Source organism: Myxocyprinus asiaticus, chromosome 47 (genome assembly GCF_019703515.2).
Source record: "Myxocyprinus asiaticus isolate MX2 ecotype Aquarium Trade chromosome 47, UBuf_Myxa_2, whole genome shotgun sequence".
NCBI lineage: Eukaryota > Metazoa > Chordata > Actinopteri > Cypriniformes > Catostomidae > Myxocyprinus > Myxocyprinus asiaticus.
In genome coordinates this window covers 14633570-14654467 of record NC_059390.1, presented here as the reverse complement: position 1 = coordinate 14654467, position 20898 = coordinate 14633570, and the positions used below count along the sequence as shown (strand labels likewise).

At 39.1% G+C, this 20898-nt stretch overlaps 1 protein-coding gene across 2 annotated transcripts in view; it reads left to right on the top strand.

Annotated features, from left to right (window-relative positions):
• LOC127436503 (MICOS complex subunit MIC19-like) overlaps positions 1-20898 on the top strand; it is a 111424-nt gene that overhangs the window by 56835 nt on the left and 33691 nt on the right. Inside the window, exons 5-6 of one of the 2 annotated variants that reach the window (XM_051690706.1) lie at positions 6047-6061; positions 7676-7759. In XM_051690706.1, the coding sequence (XP_051546666.1) occupies positions 6047-6061; positions 7676-7759 (99 nt within the window). The remainder of the gene's footprint in view (positions 1-6046; positions 6062-7675; positions 7760-20898) is intronic. The other variant, XM_051690707.1, reaches the window with a different exon arrangement.

Here is a 20898-nt window from a genome sequence, read left to right as displayed (position 1 = left end):
TCTGTGATAATGAAGTTGTTTTTAAGGGGTCCTATAACGAGAAATTACATCCTTGATCTTATGAAGTTACATAACTTTCAGAACTCGACGTTCTTTCCAGTGAAAAAAGACCATTTATCGAAACTAAGTTGCAAAAATACCTTATTCTGAACTACTGACTTGAATACATTAGCACACAGCAGCCCACATTTTTACTGCCTACATTTCACATCACCTAATTGGTATTCATAAACTGCCTGCCCAGTCACTTTCGAAGTAATAAGAGTGAAATTGAATAGATACTATTATTCATTAACACCAGAAGAACTAAATATAAGTGTGTCACAATTATGGAAAAAATCATTATTGTTAATTATTTCCCTTGATATTGTAATTGCGATTAATTTCCATTAATAGAATTCACATTAAAATACTTATTTTGAATTGATCAACTGCATGCCATATTTTTATGTAGGCTACACATCCAAAACAAGTCGAGAACGGTTTCAGAAATACTATATAGCTGTTTTATAAGTAAATGAAGATAGTGCCTAAACTGTCAAATTCATATTGGCCCTCTTAGCAGCATGAAAAGCAAAACTGTAGTTCACATTTTGAATAAATTATACACAAGCGAGCAACAGACTTGTTGATTGCTAAATAGAAAATTAAGTCGAAGATTTTAATGCAATGAGTAGACCTACATAGACTGCTAAAATAGACACTTTTAGTGAATTATTAGTAAATTAGTAAATTGTGGCAGCTGTTATTGTAATCTCGATTATTTATTTGATCAATTGTGCAGCCCTACTAACAATATCATTAAAAAGTTGGAATGTCTGCTTAACCTTTCATCATATTGAAAGCAATGCTTTAGCAACGTTTTGATGCTAAAACCTTTTAATCTAATGTGCTTGCGTGCTTGAACTTTGTTTTGTAGCCAAATGTAAATTTTGCCTACTTAAAGATTTCTTTACAAGACTATTTTAAATTTAAAACACAACTTGGACTGGATATTGCCGGAAATGTAGCAATCAAGTGCCAACAAAAAAAGGAATACTGTTTTAAAAGCATACCATATGTGGCAGCTTGTGAAGTTGGTTGAGAGAACGAGTTGGTTTAGAGCTTCTTTGAACAGTCTAAAATATAAGATTGATTTGTTTAATATTTTTTGGTCACAGCACAATTTCCATGCTTCAGTTTGTGTTATTTAACAGTTAATGTAAATAGTAATAATAAAGGTGATTTTGACTGGTTGTTTATACTGGACCCAACAAAAGACAGTAAATTGTGCAGTTTGTTTTAGTTTCTCTTCAGATTCCCGACTCTGATGGGACCTCACCAGTTTGTTTAAAATTATTTGTAGAAGAGTAGGATTGCAGCTTGCATGGGGCGCACTCTCGCTCTTTTTTTTTTTTTTTCTGAACTTTCTCCCTCCAGCCACATGTCACAAGAGGTGTGACATCTGATATGATAAATCACTCTCATTGTCCTCCCTCTCATCCTCCTCTTCTCTTGTTTTCCATGTTTGTAGTTTCACTTTCATTTCTTAGTCTCCCATCCCACTCCCTGTTCTTCATTAGAGTCATAATAGCAAGCGATCGGTCATGTGACTCTGGGCCTTTGTTAGCAATGTAATGTGATTAGATAACCTGCAGGAGGCTGAATGAGTTTGATGTGATGGAAATAATTCTGACAGCCTGTGTGACTGAATGGTGGAGGGCTGCCATATGCCCTCTATGATGCACTGAATGAGAGGGAAATTCCCAGTGCACACATCGGTGGCAGCACCTCCCTGTTCTTTAATTGCTCATTGGATACGCTTTCACAGTGTTTACCTATTGGTGTGTGAAAGCAGCTGCTCCGTGTGTGTGTTTCATGCTGAAGGTCAGTGGCAGTAGCTGCATTTCTTTCAATAGAATATTTGGAGTCAAAATGTCTCCTTGACTGATTACCCACAATGCTTCTGGCCCACGCACAGGCCTCAGTTGGCTCACAGAATGTGTGAATGTGTCTGTGTGTGTGAGTGTTGGAGAGGAATGATGCAGAGGTCAGATTTAGTGTGCCAGAGGGTTGGACTGTTTCTGTTCAGGGTTGTGGGTGTTTTTGGAGAGCCGTTCTGTTGCTGCAGGTGTGGGACTTGATTGAATTGTGTTCCTATTAAGCCGTCTTACACACCCACACTCATGTCATAGTTCCTTGTCCTGTTTCATAACCTTGGTCAACTCCAAACTAACTCATTTTTTACCCATCACATATTTTAAGTTGAGACTAGTATGTGTAAAAAAAAAAAACTTATACGCAATGTAATGTGCTATTTTTACCTTTTGATATTTTGTTATAGAGGAATTTGTGTGCGATTTAAGAGAAGGTAAAAAATTTTTTTTTTAGTTATTAATCAAAGGCCATGTTTACATGGACGCCAGAAAGCAGATAATTGCAAGAAAGCTGCGTAAGGCTCAAAATCAGCGTATGTGTTTACATGAGCGGTGTTCGTGGCTTTCTCTTTACTCTCTTTTACATGCGGCTCAGTCAGTAATAAGCTTTCTCCACAGCAATGTAATTTCCCCATGACGTTTGTGTAAATAATAAACTTGGCATCTGAGGAAGTCTTCACTGTTTTATTCTCAGTTGCATTGCTTCATTTACAGATATTACAGAGATGTTGCTGCTTGTTTCCTTAACTTTCTATCGCGTCCTGCAGTGGATTTGCGCTGCAATAGTGGGGTTTCCTTCTTACGTAAAACTCTGGGATTCCCCCAATGTATAAGCGCATAGACGCGAATGTGAGGGACAGTTGATTTTAACATCGGTGTGTATAAATGGGTATGCTTATAGTTTATGTGCTTTTTCCACTGTACTCCCAGAAATGTTGAATTCTTTCTGCAGTGTTGACATGTTGTTGGGCTCCATCCTATGACATTTGTTATACGGTCTGTTCCTGCATTTGCGCACACTACAAAAATCTGTAATAAAAATCTGTAACAACGGCGCTTATGCTTTTACAATTCCACAATAAGCCGTGTTCTCCTGGAGTAACCCAGGCGTGTTAAACCTCTTTCTCTTAATCCTTTAAATGGCCTAAGAAATTCTGCGTTCTTGTTTACATGACGTTTCAGAACTCTGGGAATAAACCCTGGAATAACCTGTTTTATAAAGTGCAACGTGGTGACTATACAGTGCAACAGTCTGGTTCCGTAAGTAAAAATCCCTTTAATTGTTTTTCGTAGGGGAAATGATGATTGACGATAACTTCTAAAGCTTTCAAGGCAGACCTACCATGAGCTCTAAAAGTTGTTATTTGATGGTATAGGCTTATGCTGAAGCCATCAGTCCTTGTTATTTAAACTACATTTTAAAAATCGTGTTTAATTTGCACATTCCTGGTGAAAAACTACACACACCATGATCCAGAAGGGAAACGATTCAACAGAAATGCAGCAAACAAACCACGGAAAAAGCCGACCACCATCGACAACCCACTTCCACGACACACTTTCAAATGATGCAGTCAATTCTCCTTAAGCTCTCAAACTACTTATATATGTGTATATACACTATATTGCCAAAAGTATTCGCTCATCTGCCTTTAGACGCATATGAACTTAAGTGACATCCCATTCTTAATCCATAGGGTTTAATATGACGTCGGCCCACCCTTTGCAGCTATAACAGCTTCAACTCTTCCTGGGAAGGCTTTCCACAAGGTTTAGGAGTGTGTTTATGGGAATTGTTGACCATTCTTCCAGAAGCGCATTTGTGAGGTCAGACACTGATGTTGGACGAGAAGGCCTGGCTCGCAGTCTTCGCTCTAATTCATCCCAAAGGTGCTCTATCGGGTTGAGGTCAGGACTCTGTGCAGGCCAGTCAAGTTAACTCGTTCATCCATGTCTTTATGGACCTTGCTTTGTGCACTGGTGCACAGTCATGTTGGAACAGGAAGGGGCCATCCCCAAACTGTTCCCACAAAGTTGGGAGCAAGGAATTGTCCAAAATCTCTTGGTATGCTGAAGCATTCAGAGTTCCTTTCATTGGAACTAAGGGGCCAAGCCCAGCTCCTGAAAAACAACCCCACACCATAATCCCCCCTCCACCAAACTTCACAGTTGGCACAATGCAGTCAGACAAGTACCGTTCTCCTGGCAACCGCCAAACCCAGACTCGTCCATCAGATTGCCAGGTGGAGAAGCGTGATTCGTCACTCCAGAGAACGCGTCTCCACTGCTCTAGAGTCCAGTGGCGGCGTGCTTTACACCACTGCATCCGACGCTTTGCATTGCACTTGGTGATGTATGGCTTGGATGCAGCTGCTCGGCCATGGAAACCCATTCCATGAAGCTCTCTACGCACTGTTCTTGAGCTAATCTGAAGGCCTCATGAACTTTGGAGGTCTGTAGCGATTGACTCTGCAGAAAGTTGGCGACCTCTGCGCACTATGCGCCTCAGCATCCACTGACCCCGCTCTGTCATTTTATGTGGCCTACCACTTCGTGGCTGAGTTGCTGTCATTCCCAATCACTTCCACTTTGTTATAATACCACTGGCAGTTGACTGTGGAATATTTAGTAGCGAGGAAATTTCACAACTGGACTTGTTGCACAGGTGGATTCCTATCACAGTACCACACTGGAATTCACTGAGCTCCTGAGAGCGGCCCATTCTTTCACAAATGTTTGTAGAAGCAGTCTGCATGCCTAGGTGCTTCATTTTATACACCTGTGGCCATGGAAGTGATTGGAACACCTGAATTCAATGATTTGGATGGGTGAGCGAATACTTTTGGCAATATAGTGTATCTGAATATTTTGCCATAAACTATTTAACCAACAAATTTAAAAGAATAGTTTTATGTTTTCCGCTGTTTTTAATTCAGTTACGTTATTTGCAATACTTAGTGGGATTGTAGTTTATTCTCTCATTAAAGACGGTAGTACACAGTCTTGTAACTTTTGTCTTTTTATCCGATTTTAGATATATATATATTATTTTTTGCTTAAAACCAAAGTTTGTAATGTTGTGATTCACTCCAGATCTGGTTTATTTGGTTCATTTTATGAAATACTTTATGAAATCCCTATCGAAAAAATGAATGGGAAAAATACATCCAGAACCAATACAGCTGAAAAAGTAGGCGGGTGCCAGACACTGTTGCGATCCATTACAAATCCCCACTTTGAAAGCCAGCTTAAACTAGTGCAAGTTGGTTTGCTTGTTTTGGCTGGTCTTCCAGCAGGTCTGTTGGCTGGTTTTAGGGGGGTTTAAGTACTTTTCATCTGGTCTGGCTTTGAGACCAGCTGAAACCTTTTGAGAACGGGTCAAACCAGCTAAGATCAACAAACTTTCTTAGGATGGTTTGGTTTGGATAAGGTTTAAGGTGTTATTCAGAAGTAAAAAAAAAAAAAACCTACAATTCAAAACTCATCCCACAACAGACATGAATGATACATCAAATCGTGTAGCTTGTTGAGAAGTCTGCTGTTACTTTTCGAATCAGTCAGACTTAAAGTTTTCGCATGGTGGATGATAAAACAAGCTAAGAAAATCCCATAGAACTAGACTGTAAAAATAGATTAATTTAATGTCATCATTTTACCTTTCCCATTATGTAAAGATCAGGCAGTTGGGAGGGTGTGTTTGCAAGAGAAAATTATAAAAAGTTTAATTTTCTTTAGGATCATTAACAATTCTCTTTGAATTATAAAGGATTGCAAATGTACCTGAGGGTTTGAGAAGTTCATCACCAGTGTTATGCTGGGATGGGGATCATTCTGCTGTGATTAGATTTAAATTAGATCAGATGTTCAGGTTTTAGATGAGATTTTTCACTGTGAAGAGCTCTTTCTCACCTTTCAGCAATGTTTGATAACACAGAGCTGATCGAGCAGTCTCTCTGCCTGGCCTTGACTACAGCAACACCCTGCTGTTTCACTCTTGCTGTCTGTGTGTCCTTTGAATACTGAGTGTAATTTTAGGAACTTCCTTATTAAATCAGTGAAATCTCTCTCTCTCTCTCTCTCTCTCTCTCTCTCTCTCTCTCTCTCCTTTTGTCTCTGCTCCCTCACTCCAGCAGATGGAGAGGAAGGTAAGGTATAAAAGAGGTTTGATTTATACGTCCCTTATACATCCCATGTCAGTGTCCTGCTAAACCTCTGTAGTGCATTCTTCTTCCTTTGCTTCCTGCTGCAGTACTGCATGCCTAATTAGACTACACATCACTCTCTTCCTCTCCTGTTGAAATGCATTTTAATCACAGTCACAATTATTTTTCATTCTGCTTTTATAATTCTTATGTGTGGAGCCACATTATTGCATTATTTCACAAAATGTCTCTAATCTTTGCTTGTCCAAAGGAATCTTTCATTAACTGATATAAATCACACTTGTCTTAATGGCACATTTGGTTTATCTTTTCTATAAATGTAAAATGGTTGAACTTGTCACATAATGTAGCATCAACATGTCCACTGTTGCCATTGTCATGACACTCAGCTAGCCCTATTCTTTGCAAGCACTATAATTAGACTGTGTAAACATGGCTGTTGGTATATCTTTGCATATAACATGTTATTAACTAGTGAGGGTCTTTTCCAATAGCTGAAGGTCAAGAGTGACAGAGGGGGACAGGCAGGTGCAGTAGGAGAGAGAATCATGAATACAACCATAAAGATTCTCTACTCATGCACTGCTGATGATATCACTCTCTCTCTATGCATCCACACACACACTCACACACACACTCAAAGCCTCTTACACACAGAGGTTTTCCAGTGAGGGCTCCTAGATGAATCCTGTCATGAATTGTTGCCCTTGAAATAATCAGAGGCGTATGTTATCTCTCACAATACCAATAGTCTGAGGCCATATTGACTTTGGGTGCATATCTACTAGGGATGTGAACAACAGCATATTTTCAAAATTGTCTAGTCGATTTGTTGCCTTAAAGATAAGTCAACTAAACTTTCTCAGGGAAGCCCTTTACAGTGCAATTAGCTGGTTTTGGGTTCACCTGACCCTGATCAGACGTTTTTCAAAGAAGGCATTCATATAAGATGCATTTCTGCTTTAAAAACAGTTTGACAGAGTGTATTGTAATGGTACGGAATATAAAGGTCTTGAGGAGCATTTTGAAAAGTTGGACTTGACCCAGCATCTTGAAAAAGCACCACTCATGGTGGGACGCACAAAATACAACACGAGATGCAATGCAATGACCAAATTTGTTTGTCTAAGTATTTATGGCAATTTTGGCAGCACTTTACAGAGGATGTATTTAAAGACACAATATTTTCAGTAGGGTTTTTAAAGTGCAAACTGTCAAACAACTAAAGCACATCACATGGTCAGCACACTTAAGCAACACCACTTTAAAATATTAAAACTGAGAACATAAAAAAAATGGATCTGGATCTGGATGTGACTTATCAATGTCATTAGACCTAATCAACTATTGTTGTTGGATGGCAAGCCAACCATCATGACCCATCCCTAATATCTACTTTGCTGCTTGGTGTGCTGAGGGTCTAGATCATTTTGCCTAAAGCAGCAATAAATACACCCAAGTTGTAAAATATAAATTATAATATACCCATGCTATTTAACCACCTCTATTTAACCACCTGGCTTTGTAGGATTATATTTTTCTGTATAGTGTATTGAATTTTCTAACTTAGTGCTTGTGTTTGTATTCTCTCCACAGGCGAGACAGTTGGAGGAGAGAGACAAAGAGCTCAGAAAGCAGGATGCCTTCTACAGAGAGCAAGTAGCCAAGCTGAAGGAAAGGGTATGGCCTGAACATTTGCAGCTACGTTATCTACAGTTCTTGGATATATACTCAAACAAAACACTGCATTATCACTAACACGATACGACAATCATAATGCTCTACAGTAGCTCACTAATGTGAGATCAGACTGCCTTATAGAGACAGAACTTGAGACTGTCTTTCTTGTGCAATAAAGGCAGAGAGTGAGACAGCCTGTCCTGGGATACAGAGGAATACCGGAGAAATACAGTTGTATTTACTGTAATCACGTTTCTTTTTGTTTGCTTACTCTGAGGGCCAAGTCGAAAATGATTGCCTGTGGTAATCAACAGCATGCCCACATATACAGTACACAGACATAACTGTAGGTTGAAGACCTGGAATATTCCATTTAAACTCTGTATAGTCAGAGATTAGATTTAGTCTATGTCCATGAAACTAGCTGATCTTGCACACTACAGATAGCTTTAGCTCAGTCTTCACAAGGACAGCTCTCATGTCATTTCAGGTCTGCATGCAAAGGCGTTATTGATCACTCGCAGCTTCATCAATCACTTATCGAGCTCTGTTCAGTACTCCCAGCACTGTGTCAACATACAGTATACACAAACACACACACCTAAACCCAACTGAGAGAGAGAGAGACACTCTGCTGGACTCAAGTGTGTCTGAACCATATGCATTTGTAAAGCAGGATTTGTTGGTTAGATTTCATTAATAATAAATGCCCTGGGTTTTTCACAGGGCATTGGCTTAGAAAGGAGGAGGGCTATCACATATCAGACGTCAAAGATTATTTGTTGACATATGGCTGTTTTTTCATTGTCATAAGTTATTTCATGGAATTATTTCCTTCTTAAAAGAATAGCTAATGTTTTGCATTATGATGTGTTGCATACTAGGCAGAATAAGGAGAACGTCCATAGTTGAGTTATGAACTTCACCTGTAGTTACTCTGCTCTGACACCTGTGTGAGCTTCACACATGCACTAAAAATTACCTTGTTGGGACGATTGGAAAAATGTCTAAAAACTAGTAACTGAATACTTTTTGGGGCCACTTTATGTACAGTATATGCTGTATATTGTTTTTGTGAAAAAATAAAGTATCAGTATCGTCACTAATCATTCTAGAAACCATTGAATTGATTCTGGATATATCACAATATTGTATTTTTTTCAACCGGTTTCTGCTTCCTTGTCTCTCTATTTTAACCTTGCATTTTCTGCAGCCTTTAGCCTGTAACAGTACCCACAATGAAAAGAGAGAAAGAGAGAATGAGAGATACAGAGCGAATAAAGCGCTGGTATATATTACATGACTTCTTCAATTCAGTTTGCTCGTTTATCAGTGGCCTGTGTCTGACAGCCCATCACAGCTCTGATACGGAGGCTGCCACCTCCAGCCTACTTATTGGCATGGCCACTCAAATTTTTCTGAGTGGCCACGCCACTTGAGACTGAGACTGCGCTCTACAATTTTTTCTTCTCCATTTTTTTTTTTTCTGCTCAACCGCATTATTATTAGTTTTCTTTTTCGAAATGCATCGTGATCACGGTGGAGAGCTGCAATCTCAACTGAGGCTCTGAGGTGTTGAAGAGTGCTGCTTATACAGTCTTTTAAGCCTGATCAATGGAATTTAAATGACCTCAAGGGCACTTGACTGCAGTTGCTTTGACTGTGTCTGTTGTGCCTTTAAAATGTCTTTATCTTTTTCGTTGCTTTCACTGCTTTCATTTTCTAAGTCTCATAGTCTGGCTTGTTAATGTGTAAGACAAAAGAGATAAACTTTATCACATTCCAAGCCAAATAGTTCTTAAATTTAGGAGCTGAGTGACCAAACTCCCAGAGTGCATTATACCTGCCACTCAATGATATGAAATGGCTATAGACTCTGTTAACTTGGGATGAGTATCATGAGGAATTTAACCATTCTGGTTCCAATTCTGATTTCTGATTTCCTTAAGGGGTTACTTAAAGATTCCATTAATAATTATTTTATCACTTTTGAAAAAGTACCCCCTTTTCCTACCACTTATTAGTCCTAGCTATATACTAAAAATACTAAGCAAAAGCAGTACTTGATTTTAATATTTTTTTTATTGTTAATAATAAAACAAGAATGTGTGTCTTGAACTACATGATGTTATATGAGTAACCACTTGTTTTAAAATTAGAGTATTAAGAGTGAGTAACTTATCACCAGACAAAAAATATAATAAAGAAGTATTTTAGTGTTCTGTCTCCATTTGTGGAAGAATGTAGACATTTAAAGGTGCTGTAAGCGATTTAAGCTGTTCAAGAACTTCCAGGAGACTGTGCCGTTAAATTTTATATTTAAATTTTAATATTTAGATTTAAATTTGAATTCATCAACAAGGTGTTTCCGTCCACAGAACTGCCACTCAGTGGATGTTTTTGGCACCATTTGGAGTAAATTCTAGAGACTGTTGTGCGTGAAAATCCCAGGAGATCAGCAGTTACAGAAATACTCAAACCAGCTCATCTGGCACCAGCAATCATCCATGCGATTATCTAATTGGCCAATCATGTGGCAGCAGTGCAGTGCATAAAATCATGCAGATATGGGTCAGGAGCTTCAGTTAATGTTCAAATCAACCATCAGAATGGGGAAAAAATGTGATCTCAGTGATTTGGACCATGGCATGATTGTTGGTGCCAGACAGGCTGGTTTGATTATTTCTGTAACTGCTGATCTCCTGGGATTTTCATGCACAACAGTCTCTAGAATTTACTCTGAGTGGTGCCAAAAACAAAAAACATCCAGTGAGGGGCAGTTCTGTGGATGGAAATGCCTTGTTAATGAGAGAGGTCAACAGATAATGGCCAGACTGGTTAGAACTGATAAAGTCTACGGTAACTCAGATAACCGCTCTGTACAATTGTGGTGAGAAGAATAGCATCTCAGAATGCTATTCTGAGATGCGGGTCGGCGCTGTTTTGGCGGCACGTGGGGGACCTACACAGTATTAGGCTGGTGGTTTTAATGTTGTGGCTGATCGGTGTATGATGTAGTAGTAGTAGTAACCTGTTTCTTAGTTCTGGTGTTTTATAGTGATTTAACACATGTTATTGTATGGAAATGGCTCTGCTCTGCATGTAAAAATCTATCTCTTTCTCTTTCATGCATTTGCTGACAGCATTATTAAGTGAAAAGCATTTGCTGTTTTATTTGAAATCAGTCTGTGGTCATTATCTCTTCCTCTCTGTAGACAAGACACTGGGTAGGGACAGAGTTAGTGTCTACAGGAGGGCTTGTTAATTTAATTAGCAGAGTTATATCTAGACAAAAAGCATAGCTTGAGTTCTGCGTTCACACACGTGTCCTCTTGTTTTTAGTTACAGACACGCATGCATGAATCATAAGTCTATAAAGGAATAGTTTGGCCAAAATTTTTTTTAATTCTGTTATTTATTCATCCTAATGTCATTCCAAACTTGTATGACTTTCTTCCATCAAACACAGAAGTTTCTATACAATTAATTAAGCATGCTATGACCAGGGACACTCAAACTGAAAAAAGGATGAAAAAAATAGGCTGTCAATTTAACACAAAATAATGCGTTATAAAATATATGCAAATAATCATGTCCCTGGACAGTAATATGGAATATTCCTGCCATCATAGCAATTCAAGCTTGAAGTACCACCTGTTTTCTGCAGGATGGCAGTAAGTGAAACTATACAGAGAACCCACCACACTCTGGCTTTCTTGACAGTAGCAATAGTGCAAGATGAGAACGTGTTCTTGCATTCAAACACAGCTGGATGGAGCGCTGGATTTTTTTGTCATTGTTCCTTGGCTTTAAAGTTAAGCTTAAATTACTGCTCTTAAAAGTGCTAAATGATCCATCAGAGATGTACTGGGACAAAAAGTCATCCCAGAACAGGGCCATGGTGACACCACATGGAAATATTAGATATACAGAATTATGTTAGATACATATGCTGCTTACACACCATCATTGTTTATATACATTTAAAATATTTTAATTAAAAAAATTTTTTTTTTTAACTTATATTGTCTCTGATCACATCTAAATATTCTTTTCAAAAATACATATTTAATGGAAGTGCATGCTTATCCATTTAAATAATAATTTACTTAAGAAATCAAATCAGACATGACATTGGACATTAGGATTATATTTCCCCATAGCATTATTATACATAATATTTAGCATTATATACAATACATGGTTTTTCATGCATTGAAAATTGCTGAAGCAAATTTTATAATGTTCATCTTGCTTTCACCACTTTAAAAGCATTAAATATGCTTCTATTGTGGAACGCAAATGCGAGTGGAGTGATTGAAGACTGGTTTCACGTGTGTGTTGCATGATCCACCGAGAAACACTCGTGCATGTGACGCGCTCTGCTCTAACCTCATGAATCTTTGGAGAACGCAGGAGCTTGCTTCAACCAGGCTTCCTTCGATATGCGAGTTCCGGAGACAGGATAGCGCAGTGCGGATCACATGCACGATTAAACTGGCTTTCCTCGATATTGTGGCGCAGACAACAAAACTTAAGCAACCCATTTGAATTTGACATTAGAATTCACTATTTTAAAGTGCTATGGAGCAATTCAACCAATTCAAACACTTAGACATTTGAACAGCACTTACGAGGGAAAGAGAAAACACCTGTCCTGCATATACATCATGATGGCGCCACAGATGGCCGCCTCTGTGTGGAGCGCTTTTATTGTTTTGTTGTTTTTGTTTGTTTGTCCTGTGTTTAGTAATCCTTTTCCAGTCAGTTTTACCAGAGACGAACTGCTGAACATTCGACAGCATATACCAGTCAATCTTTTCCCAGATTTTGAATATTCAGACGTTTTGTTTGACATTTTAGTCGGAGGCACGGCTGTGTTGTTTAAACACGCTATGAGACGCAGGCGAGGGAGACGAGCAGGCGCGCTGGTCAAGCTCCGACGGCGTGGCGTTCGAACAACGCTGCCGAGCATTCATCTTGCGAATCTCTGCTCTCTTCCAAACAAAACGGACAAACTACATCTCCTCACCCGCACAAACAAGGACTTTTCAACCTCTGCTGCCTCATGCTTCACAGAAACCTGGCTGAGTGAAGCCATTCCGGACAGCGTGTTACATCTGCCGGGCTTTCAGCTGTTCAGAGTGGATCGCATCGCGGAGTTAACGGGGAAAACGAGAGGCGGTGGAACATGCTTTTACATCAATGAAAGTTGGTGTACAGATGTGACAACGTTAAAGAAGATGTGCTGTCCTAATTTGGAAGTGCTCTTTATTAACTGTAAGCCTTTCTACTTGCCGCGGGAGTTTTTCTCGTTTATTCTGGTGAGTAGTCTGTATATCGCACCAAACGTGTGTTTGAATGGCGCGCCTCAACAGCTGGCTGATCAAATCACAGACACAGAACAACAATACTCGGACTCAGTTATTATTCTTGGGGATTTTAACAAAGCAAACCTCACACGTGAACTGCCCAAATACAAACAGCACATTACATGCCCAACCAGAGACAGAAATATACTGGATCATTGTTACACAACAATAAAGGATGCATATCGCTCTGTTCCTAGAGCAGCTTTGGGACTCTCTGATCACTGCCTGGTTCTTCATCTTCCAACCTACAGACAGAAATTAAAATCTGCTAAGCCTTTAGTAAGGACTGTAAAGAGATGGACCAATGAAGCAGAGCTGGAACTACAAGCCTGCTTTGACTACACTGATTGGGGTGTTTTATAGGCTGCAGCCACCGACCTGGACAAGCTCACAGATACTGTTACATCATATATCAATTTCTGTGAGGATATGTGCATTCCTGCTAGGACTTATTTAACATTTAACAACGACAAACCATGGTTTACAGTGGAACTCATGCAGCTTCGTCAGGCCAAAGAGGATGCTTACAGAGTTGGGGATAAAGTCTTCAGGCCAGGAACACTCTGAATAAAGGAATCAGAGTGGCTAAAAGAAGATACTCTGAGAAGCAGAAAGACAAGTTTTCAGCTAACGACCCTGCATCAGTGTGGAGTGGCATGCAACAACTTACGAATTACAGGACTCCTACCCCCAATCCTGTGGTGGACCAACAACTGGCTGATGACCTGAATGTGTTCTACTGTATATTTGAAAGGCCCAATCTCACACCCACACCCACACTGATGTTCACTTCACACAAACACCAACACCTCCTGCAACCCCCCTCCTCTCCCCTCCTGCTACTCAACCTTCACTTAAGATCTGTGAAGATGATGTAAGCCGCAACTTTCAAAAACAAAGGATAAGGAAAGCACAGGGCCCAGATGGCGTTTCACCTGCATGTCTTAGATCCTGTGCTAACCAGCTGGCCCCCATCTTCACACAGATCTTCAATAGATCACTGGAGCAGTGTGAAGTCCCATGCTGCTTCAAACGTTCCACTATCATCCCCATCCCAAAGAAACCAAAAATCACAGGAGCAGTGTGAAGTCCCATGCTGCTTCAAATATTCCACTCACATCCCCATCCCAAAGAAACCAAAAATCACAGGACTTAATGACTACAGACCTGTCGCCCTGACGTCTGTGGTCATGAAATCATTTGAGAGACTGGTGTTGGCCTACCTGAAGGACATCACTGGACCCTTTCTAGATCCTCTTCAATTTGCTTATCGAGCAAACAGGTCTGTGGATGATGCAGTCAACATGGGATTGCATCATATCCTGCAACATCTGGACAAACCAGGGACATATGCAAGGATCCTTTTTGTGGACTTCAGTTCGGCTTTCAACACCATCATCCCATCTATTCTCCGGACTAAATTACACCAACTCTCTGTTCCCACGTCTGTCTGTCAGTGGATTTCCAGCTTTCTGACAGACAGGCAGCAGCTTGTGAGACAGGGAAAATTCACTTCCAGCACCCCCCAGGGATGTGTGCTCTCCCCACTACTCTTCTCCCTCTACACCAATGACTGCATTGCCAAGGACCCCTCTGTCAAGCTCCTGAAGTTTGCAGACGACACCACTGTCATCGGCCTCATCCGAGATGACGATGAGTCTGCATACAGAAGGGAGGTTAAACAGCTGGCTGTCTGGTGCAGTCAAAACAACCTTGAGCTGAACACACTCAAAACGGTGGAAATGATTGTGGACTTTAGGAGGAACCCCCCAACACTGTCCCCCCTCACCATTCTAAACAGCACTGTGGCAGCAGTGGAGTCATTCAGGTTCCTGGGCACTACCATCTCACAGCACCTGAAGTGGGAGACCCACACTGACTCCATTGTGAAAAAGGCCCAGCAGAGGTTGTACTTCCTTCGCCAGCTGAGGAAGTTCAACCTGCCACATGCGCTGCTGATACAGTTCTACTCAGCGGTCATTGAGTCTGTCCTCTGCACTTCAATAACTGTCTGGTTTGGTTCAGCAACGAAATCAGACATCAGAAGACTACAAAGGACAATTCGGACTGCTGAGAGGATTATTGGTTACCCCCTGCCCCCCCTTCAAGAACTATACACTTCCAGAGTGAGGAAAAAGGCTGGAAAAATCACTCTGGACCCCACTCACCCTGCCCACTACCTTTTTGAACTGTTGCCTTCTGGCGGATGCTTCAGAGCTCTGAGCACCAGAACCGTCAGGCACAGGAACAGTTTTTTTCCCCAGGCTATCCAACTCATGAACAGTTAAAACTGCCCCTTTGAGCAATAATTAATGTGCAATACACAGCTTAGTCTTTTTATATTATCCAACACATGCTACCTCTTCTGCCATTACATGCCCTTGCACTGTGCATAACCGACTTGTATTTAGATTTGTACTGCGTATGTGTATGTATGTATGTATGTATATGTGTATATATATATATTGTGTATTCTATATATACTTTTTTCTTTTCAATATTTATCTATTTTTTATTCAATTTTAATTATTTTATAAAAGTCTTGTTGCTGTTTTTGTATTGTTGTGTACTGGAAGCTCCTGTCACCAAGACAAATTCCTTGTATGTGTAAGCATACTTGGCAATAAAGCTCATTCTGATTCTGAGTACAAAACTTTTCACATCTACACATCAACACTAACATTTATCATAGTAAACTGTAACATAATTTTTCATTACAACTCTGGCAGTTGTGTTATAACTTTTGAGCAAAGTCATGTATAATATTGTAATATATTTCCTCATGATGTTTGAGATTAGGAAATAAACTGGCCTGGTTTGGCTTCAGATGTTCCTAAAATCAAAATGATTCCCAATTCATTAAAAGTCTGATAAAAGGAAAATAATATCTGTTATGGAGTTGGAAACAAACATTTCCTCTATAGAAGAACAGTCCCAAATCAGTAAAGTGGTTTACTCATAAATTTTATATTTAGGCCTATAGAAATAAGGTGTTAAATTAGTTTGATTTCCCACAGCACCTTGAAGTAAAAAAGACTGTTGAATTCAGAATTTTCTAGATGCTCAGATGATCAAAAATAAATAATATTCATTACAAACATGAAATGCAACTAAATATCTTAAATATTAATGCAATAATGTAAAAAAAAAAGAAACTGCATCACATATGTGATGAGCATGTACTTCATCCAACACCGAAGACCATTTTTGACCCAGGAAAAACCCTTTGTGTATAGCAGATTAATATGGCACTATAAACCTCTAAACTTTAATTTTCTCTCATGCAGACAGAGCAGATCACTCTCGCACTTCAAACGGTCATTCAATCCCTCACGCTGAAAGGCGCGTCTCTCTCTCCCGCTCCTGGTGCTCCCTGTATTACATTCACTTTTCTGTTTCAGTTTCAGTTTTCGCAGTTTCAGCTGATCTCAACATACAATATCTGTGGCTGTTAGAGCGCAATCATATTTTAGAGCTCCTTGTGCACAGAGCCATTTCTGTTTGTATGCCTGTGATATGTAGGTGTAGAACGTTGCACGTATTGGATAGAATAGATGCACAAAACAAAAATCCAATCTCCACAATGTGCATCATCACATTTTTGAACCGTAATGTATCGTTCCACGATAAACCTTTACACCCCTAAAATAGATCTATTCTCGAGACGCATTTTTCTTAGTTTCAAACTAGGTTTAACTTGACACAGTGACCTTAAAACACTGTTTATGACGAGACGCACCTTTTTAAACTTGGCTTAACTTGCAATATCATGTTTGCACTGAATGTGCATACTGTGTTGGCTCACTGTCTGATGAGTTGTAAAATGTTTCAAATATGACACTCAGTGTCTAAAGATATTTTCCATACTAGCACAGAACGTCTAGTCAGGTTTTACTAGAATAGAATACGAAATAACAGAATACTGTTAGACTGTTATTCTGACATTGAGTGACAGCGTTGTTTGTGTACTTTTGCTTGTTTGCGAGTAAGAGGGGAAAAATGGAAGGATAGACTCCACAGGCCGCTGTTCTTCTTTCTTTCCCTGTTTGCAATCACCAGCTTAGATTTTTTTAAAGCTCTGTCTCACACCTCCACAAGTGCACTGCATAGCCAATATGGCCGCCATGCTGTTGAGCCATAATGGCTGTCACAGCAGGGTTTCCCTCCACATCCTCTCTGGTCTGAGAGAGATAACACAACCTACTGATTACAGCGCCACTGCTCAAATATCTCATTAAAAAGCCTGGGAGATTTAATTTGAACATGGGGTTGTTTCTTAAACACCATCTAAATCCACTGCCTGTGACAGAAGTAGCTTTTTAGGTAGGTCTTTGATTAGTCTATGACACCCGCTAGGTGCACCAGATTAAATGAACTTCTATGTCAAGCTACCTGTACACAAAATATGTGAGAGAACTTTCAGACAGTCTGACAGCTGCTATATGGAACAGGTGAAGAGTTTAAACTGTATTAACAGAGAAGGCAAACATCACTATTATTATTGATCATACTTATTAATCTTCCTCACAAAATACCTCAAAATGTTTGGCATATTGAGGAGAGAGGTGTGCTGTTACTTTTTTAAGCAGTTAGAATTACTAACCAATTACAGATGTTTGCTCAGAGGATGATGAAATGGGTGGAAAAATCCCATAGACATTAATAAATGGTCCCTGCCATACATGGGGATAAGAATATTATACAGATTTGTGGGAGGGCTCTTTTGGTAGTAAGTAACCACCTAGCAACCACTGCACACTAGCAACTCTTTAGAAACCACTTAGGACACTTTAGTAACAGTGGTGGCTGGTGCTTTTCAAAAGTTGGGAAACACATCTTTTTTGGTGTCTGCAATGTTTCTCCCAAAAGCTGCTCAAACATCTACTCAAACAGTAATATTTCTTAACAAAAATGATCAACTAAGCTCAAAACAGGCAAGATATCCCATTATGAAGCTGAAATGCAATAAATGTGTTGCTTCAGGTTGCAGATAACTCCAAGCCACCGAATACTACCCTCAATAGTGGTACTTTTACATTTTGTACAATATCAATCAGGTACATTGCTATTTCATTACCATTTTCGCCCACTCATGGGGGAAAGCAAAGAGATGTTACCATATTTACTCATACATTCCTAGGAGGAAAATGGGGAGAAATATCCAATAGATTTGGCTGTTTTAACAACGAAAAACATGACGAATAGCTGTTGTGTAGTTTTTTGCACTTCAAACAATGCCAAATAATCTAAACTGATTTTTTATTGCCTGCCAACTGACAGAAATATAAGCAGCTGCAAGCTGTTGAGCCATAAAGTTGTTTCTTAGCAGCACCAGGCCACCCCATAACAGAAGTTTACATTTAGGACTGCTACGTTAATATTTTGTCATTCGACTGGTATCTTAAAACAGTTTTCTTCATACCTTTTAATATGAATGATGGTTAATTAAATGACTGTACACATAAAATAACCCAAATTTCACATTTCACAGCAACTTTACCAGAAACCCCATTTACTAAACACTTTGCCAAACCAAACTTACAGAGAAATACATCTCCTTAGAAATGTTTGATTGATTAAAGCATGAAAAACAATAAGCAGTGCTCCACTCCGATCATGTAAAGTTTTCTCATTTATCTTGTCTTGTTTTTTGGTGTTAACTCATCATTATGTCTCTGCTGGAACTGCTGTTGTGATGATATGATGATTGATTTAGTCTTGAATCTGCTCGGATGTTTCCCAAATACATAAAAGCACGTATCCAGCATGTGGTCGACTGCAGCCACAGTGCTCTTCTTTAGGCTTCTATTTCTGTCAGTTGGCGGGCAATACAAAAAAAAATTAGTTTAGAGTTTTTTGGCATTGTTTGGAGAGCAAAAAAACTACACAACAGCTTTTCTTCATATTTTTCGTTGTTTTTAAATAGCCACATTTGTCGGATATTTCTCCCCTTTACCTCATAGGAATGTATGAGTAACTATGGTTACAAGGCTTCACTTTCCCCCACGCTATACCACACCCCCGGGTATGACGTGTTGCCGACTGTATCTATTTGAGAGCCCGACTAACCATCTTGTAGAGAAGCTAAGCTTCCAGGTAGGACATAAATACATTGATTGAAAACCCAATGACCAATAGGCAATTAGATGCAGAACCAATGCAAATTGTGCTCATGAAGCTCCCACAGACACCTAGAGAAGCACGGCATCCAGGCAGGAACAAAATGATGTGTTTAGAGCATCCCGTTCAATGAACAATGATTGAATGATGAACTGTACTCCACTGAAATCTAATCGTAAAGATGTATGGCTTAGCCCATTGAAGCAGAGCTTTATAGTGCTTTATGGGCCGTGTGTCCACTGACCTCTATAGACATATTCATGTGGAAAAAGGTGGATTGCGTTACTTGAAGGATTATTTGTAAACTAGTCATTACCACATTGCAGGGCTGCAACTAACAATTATTTTGATAATCGATTAATCTAACGATTATTAGAACGATTATTTGACTATTCTGCGATTATTGCGACGATTAATCATTAGATCTTAACCGACTATTCAGATTGTGCCCGAATTAAAAGGTTGTATTAAACGTGCTTGCTTACAATAAAGAGGACAAAATCATCTTTTTAAAGTACCTCTAAATGACATTCACTGAATTAAAGGAAAAAAATACTTTTTAAGTTTTATTCAGTAAAAAAAAAGAAAAATACTGCACAAAATCCTATTGTTTTTAAAACAAGATACATTTACTTGAGAAGCAAAATATAAGATATTTAGACTTGCTTTTAGAGAATGTATCTTAAATATTTGTTATACTTTGTAAAATTGGTTATACTTCTGCAAGTGCAGTAAAGACAAAATTACTTATATTCAAGATCTATTCTCTAAAAGCAAGTCTAAATATATTATATGCTGCTTCTCAGATGAATGCATCTTTTTTTATAGGATTTTTAGATATTTTAAAACATTTGTATTTTTTATATTATATTCAACATTCCCAGATAAAATTTTTTTTCTTTTGCAGTATAGCTGCTAAAGTAAATGTATGTTGTTTTAAAGGAGTTTTAGGTATTTATATTGGAAAACAAGCCAAAAAATATCAAAAATGTATTTTGGTGCAGTGTATAATGGGGTGAAGACAACTCTCTCACCTTTCCGTTCACTTCAATCCATCTTTAACTCACAAAAAAACAAACTCTTATTAATAAAGCTGCATATTGCAAATTTTCTTCACGATAAGAAATGCACAGTGACACACATTATGATGCAATAAGTCACAAGCATCACGTTATAATCTAGCTGCAGCAATCACGCGTTCGAGGGATGAGTGTCCCTGCAACAAGAGTGTGCCTCAGCCAGGTGCAGTTTCATTCTCTCCCCCTTAGATTGGGACATTCTCGCAACTCATAGAAGAGGCCAGTTTCAGAGTTTGTAGTTATTTACATGACCAGCTTCCTTATTATTTGAACTTTAATAAAGCTATAACGCATTATATATGTTTCCTTTAAAGATGCTCGACATGCAAGTTTTGCTTCAGCGGAGCGGCAGCTCCAGCTCCACTTATTCCACAACGAGAGTGCTTCTGTATTTACTTATTTGGTATTTTTGTATAATTCCCTCATACTTTGCGATCTACATCACCTGAAGCTGTTTGGAAAGTTTAGAGTGCATCTGGACTATGAGCTGTAATTCTTTCTCTCCTCAGTCAGGTGCGAACTGTAGTGCTGCTCTCGTGCGTCATCATTAGAGTTTAATGTGATCTCA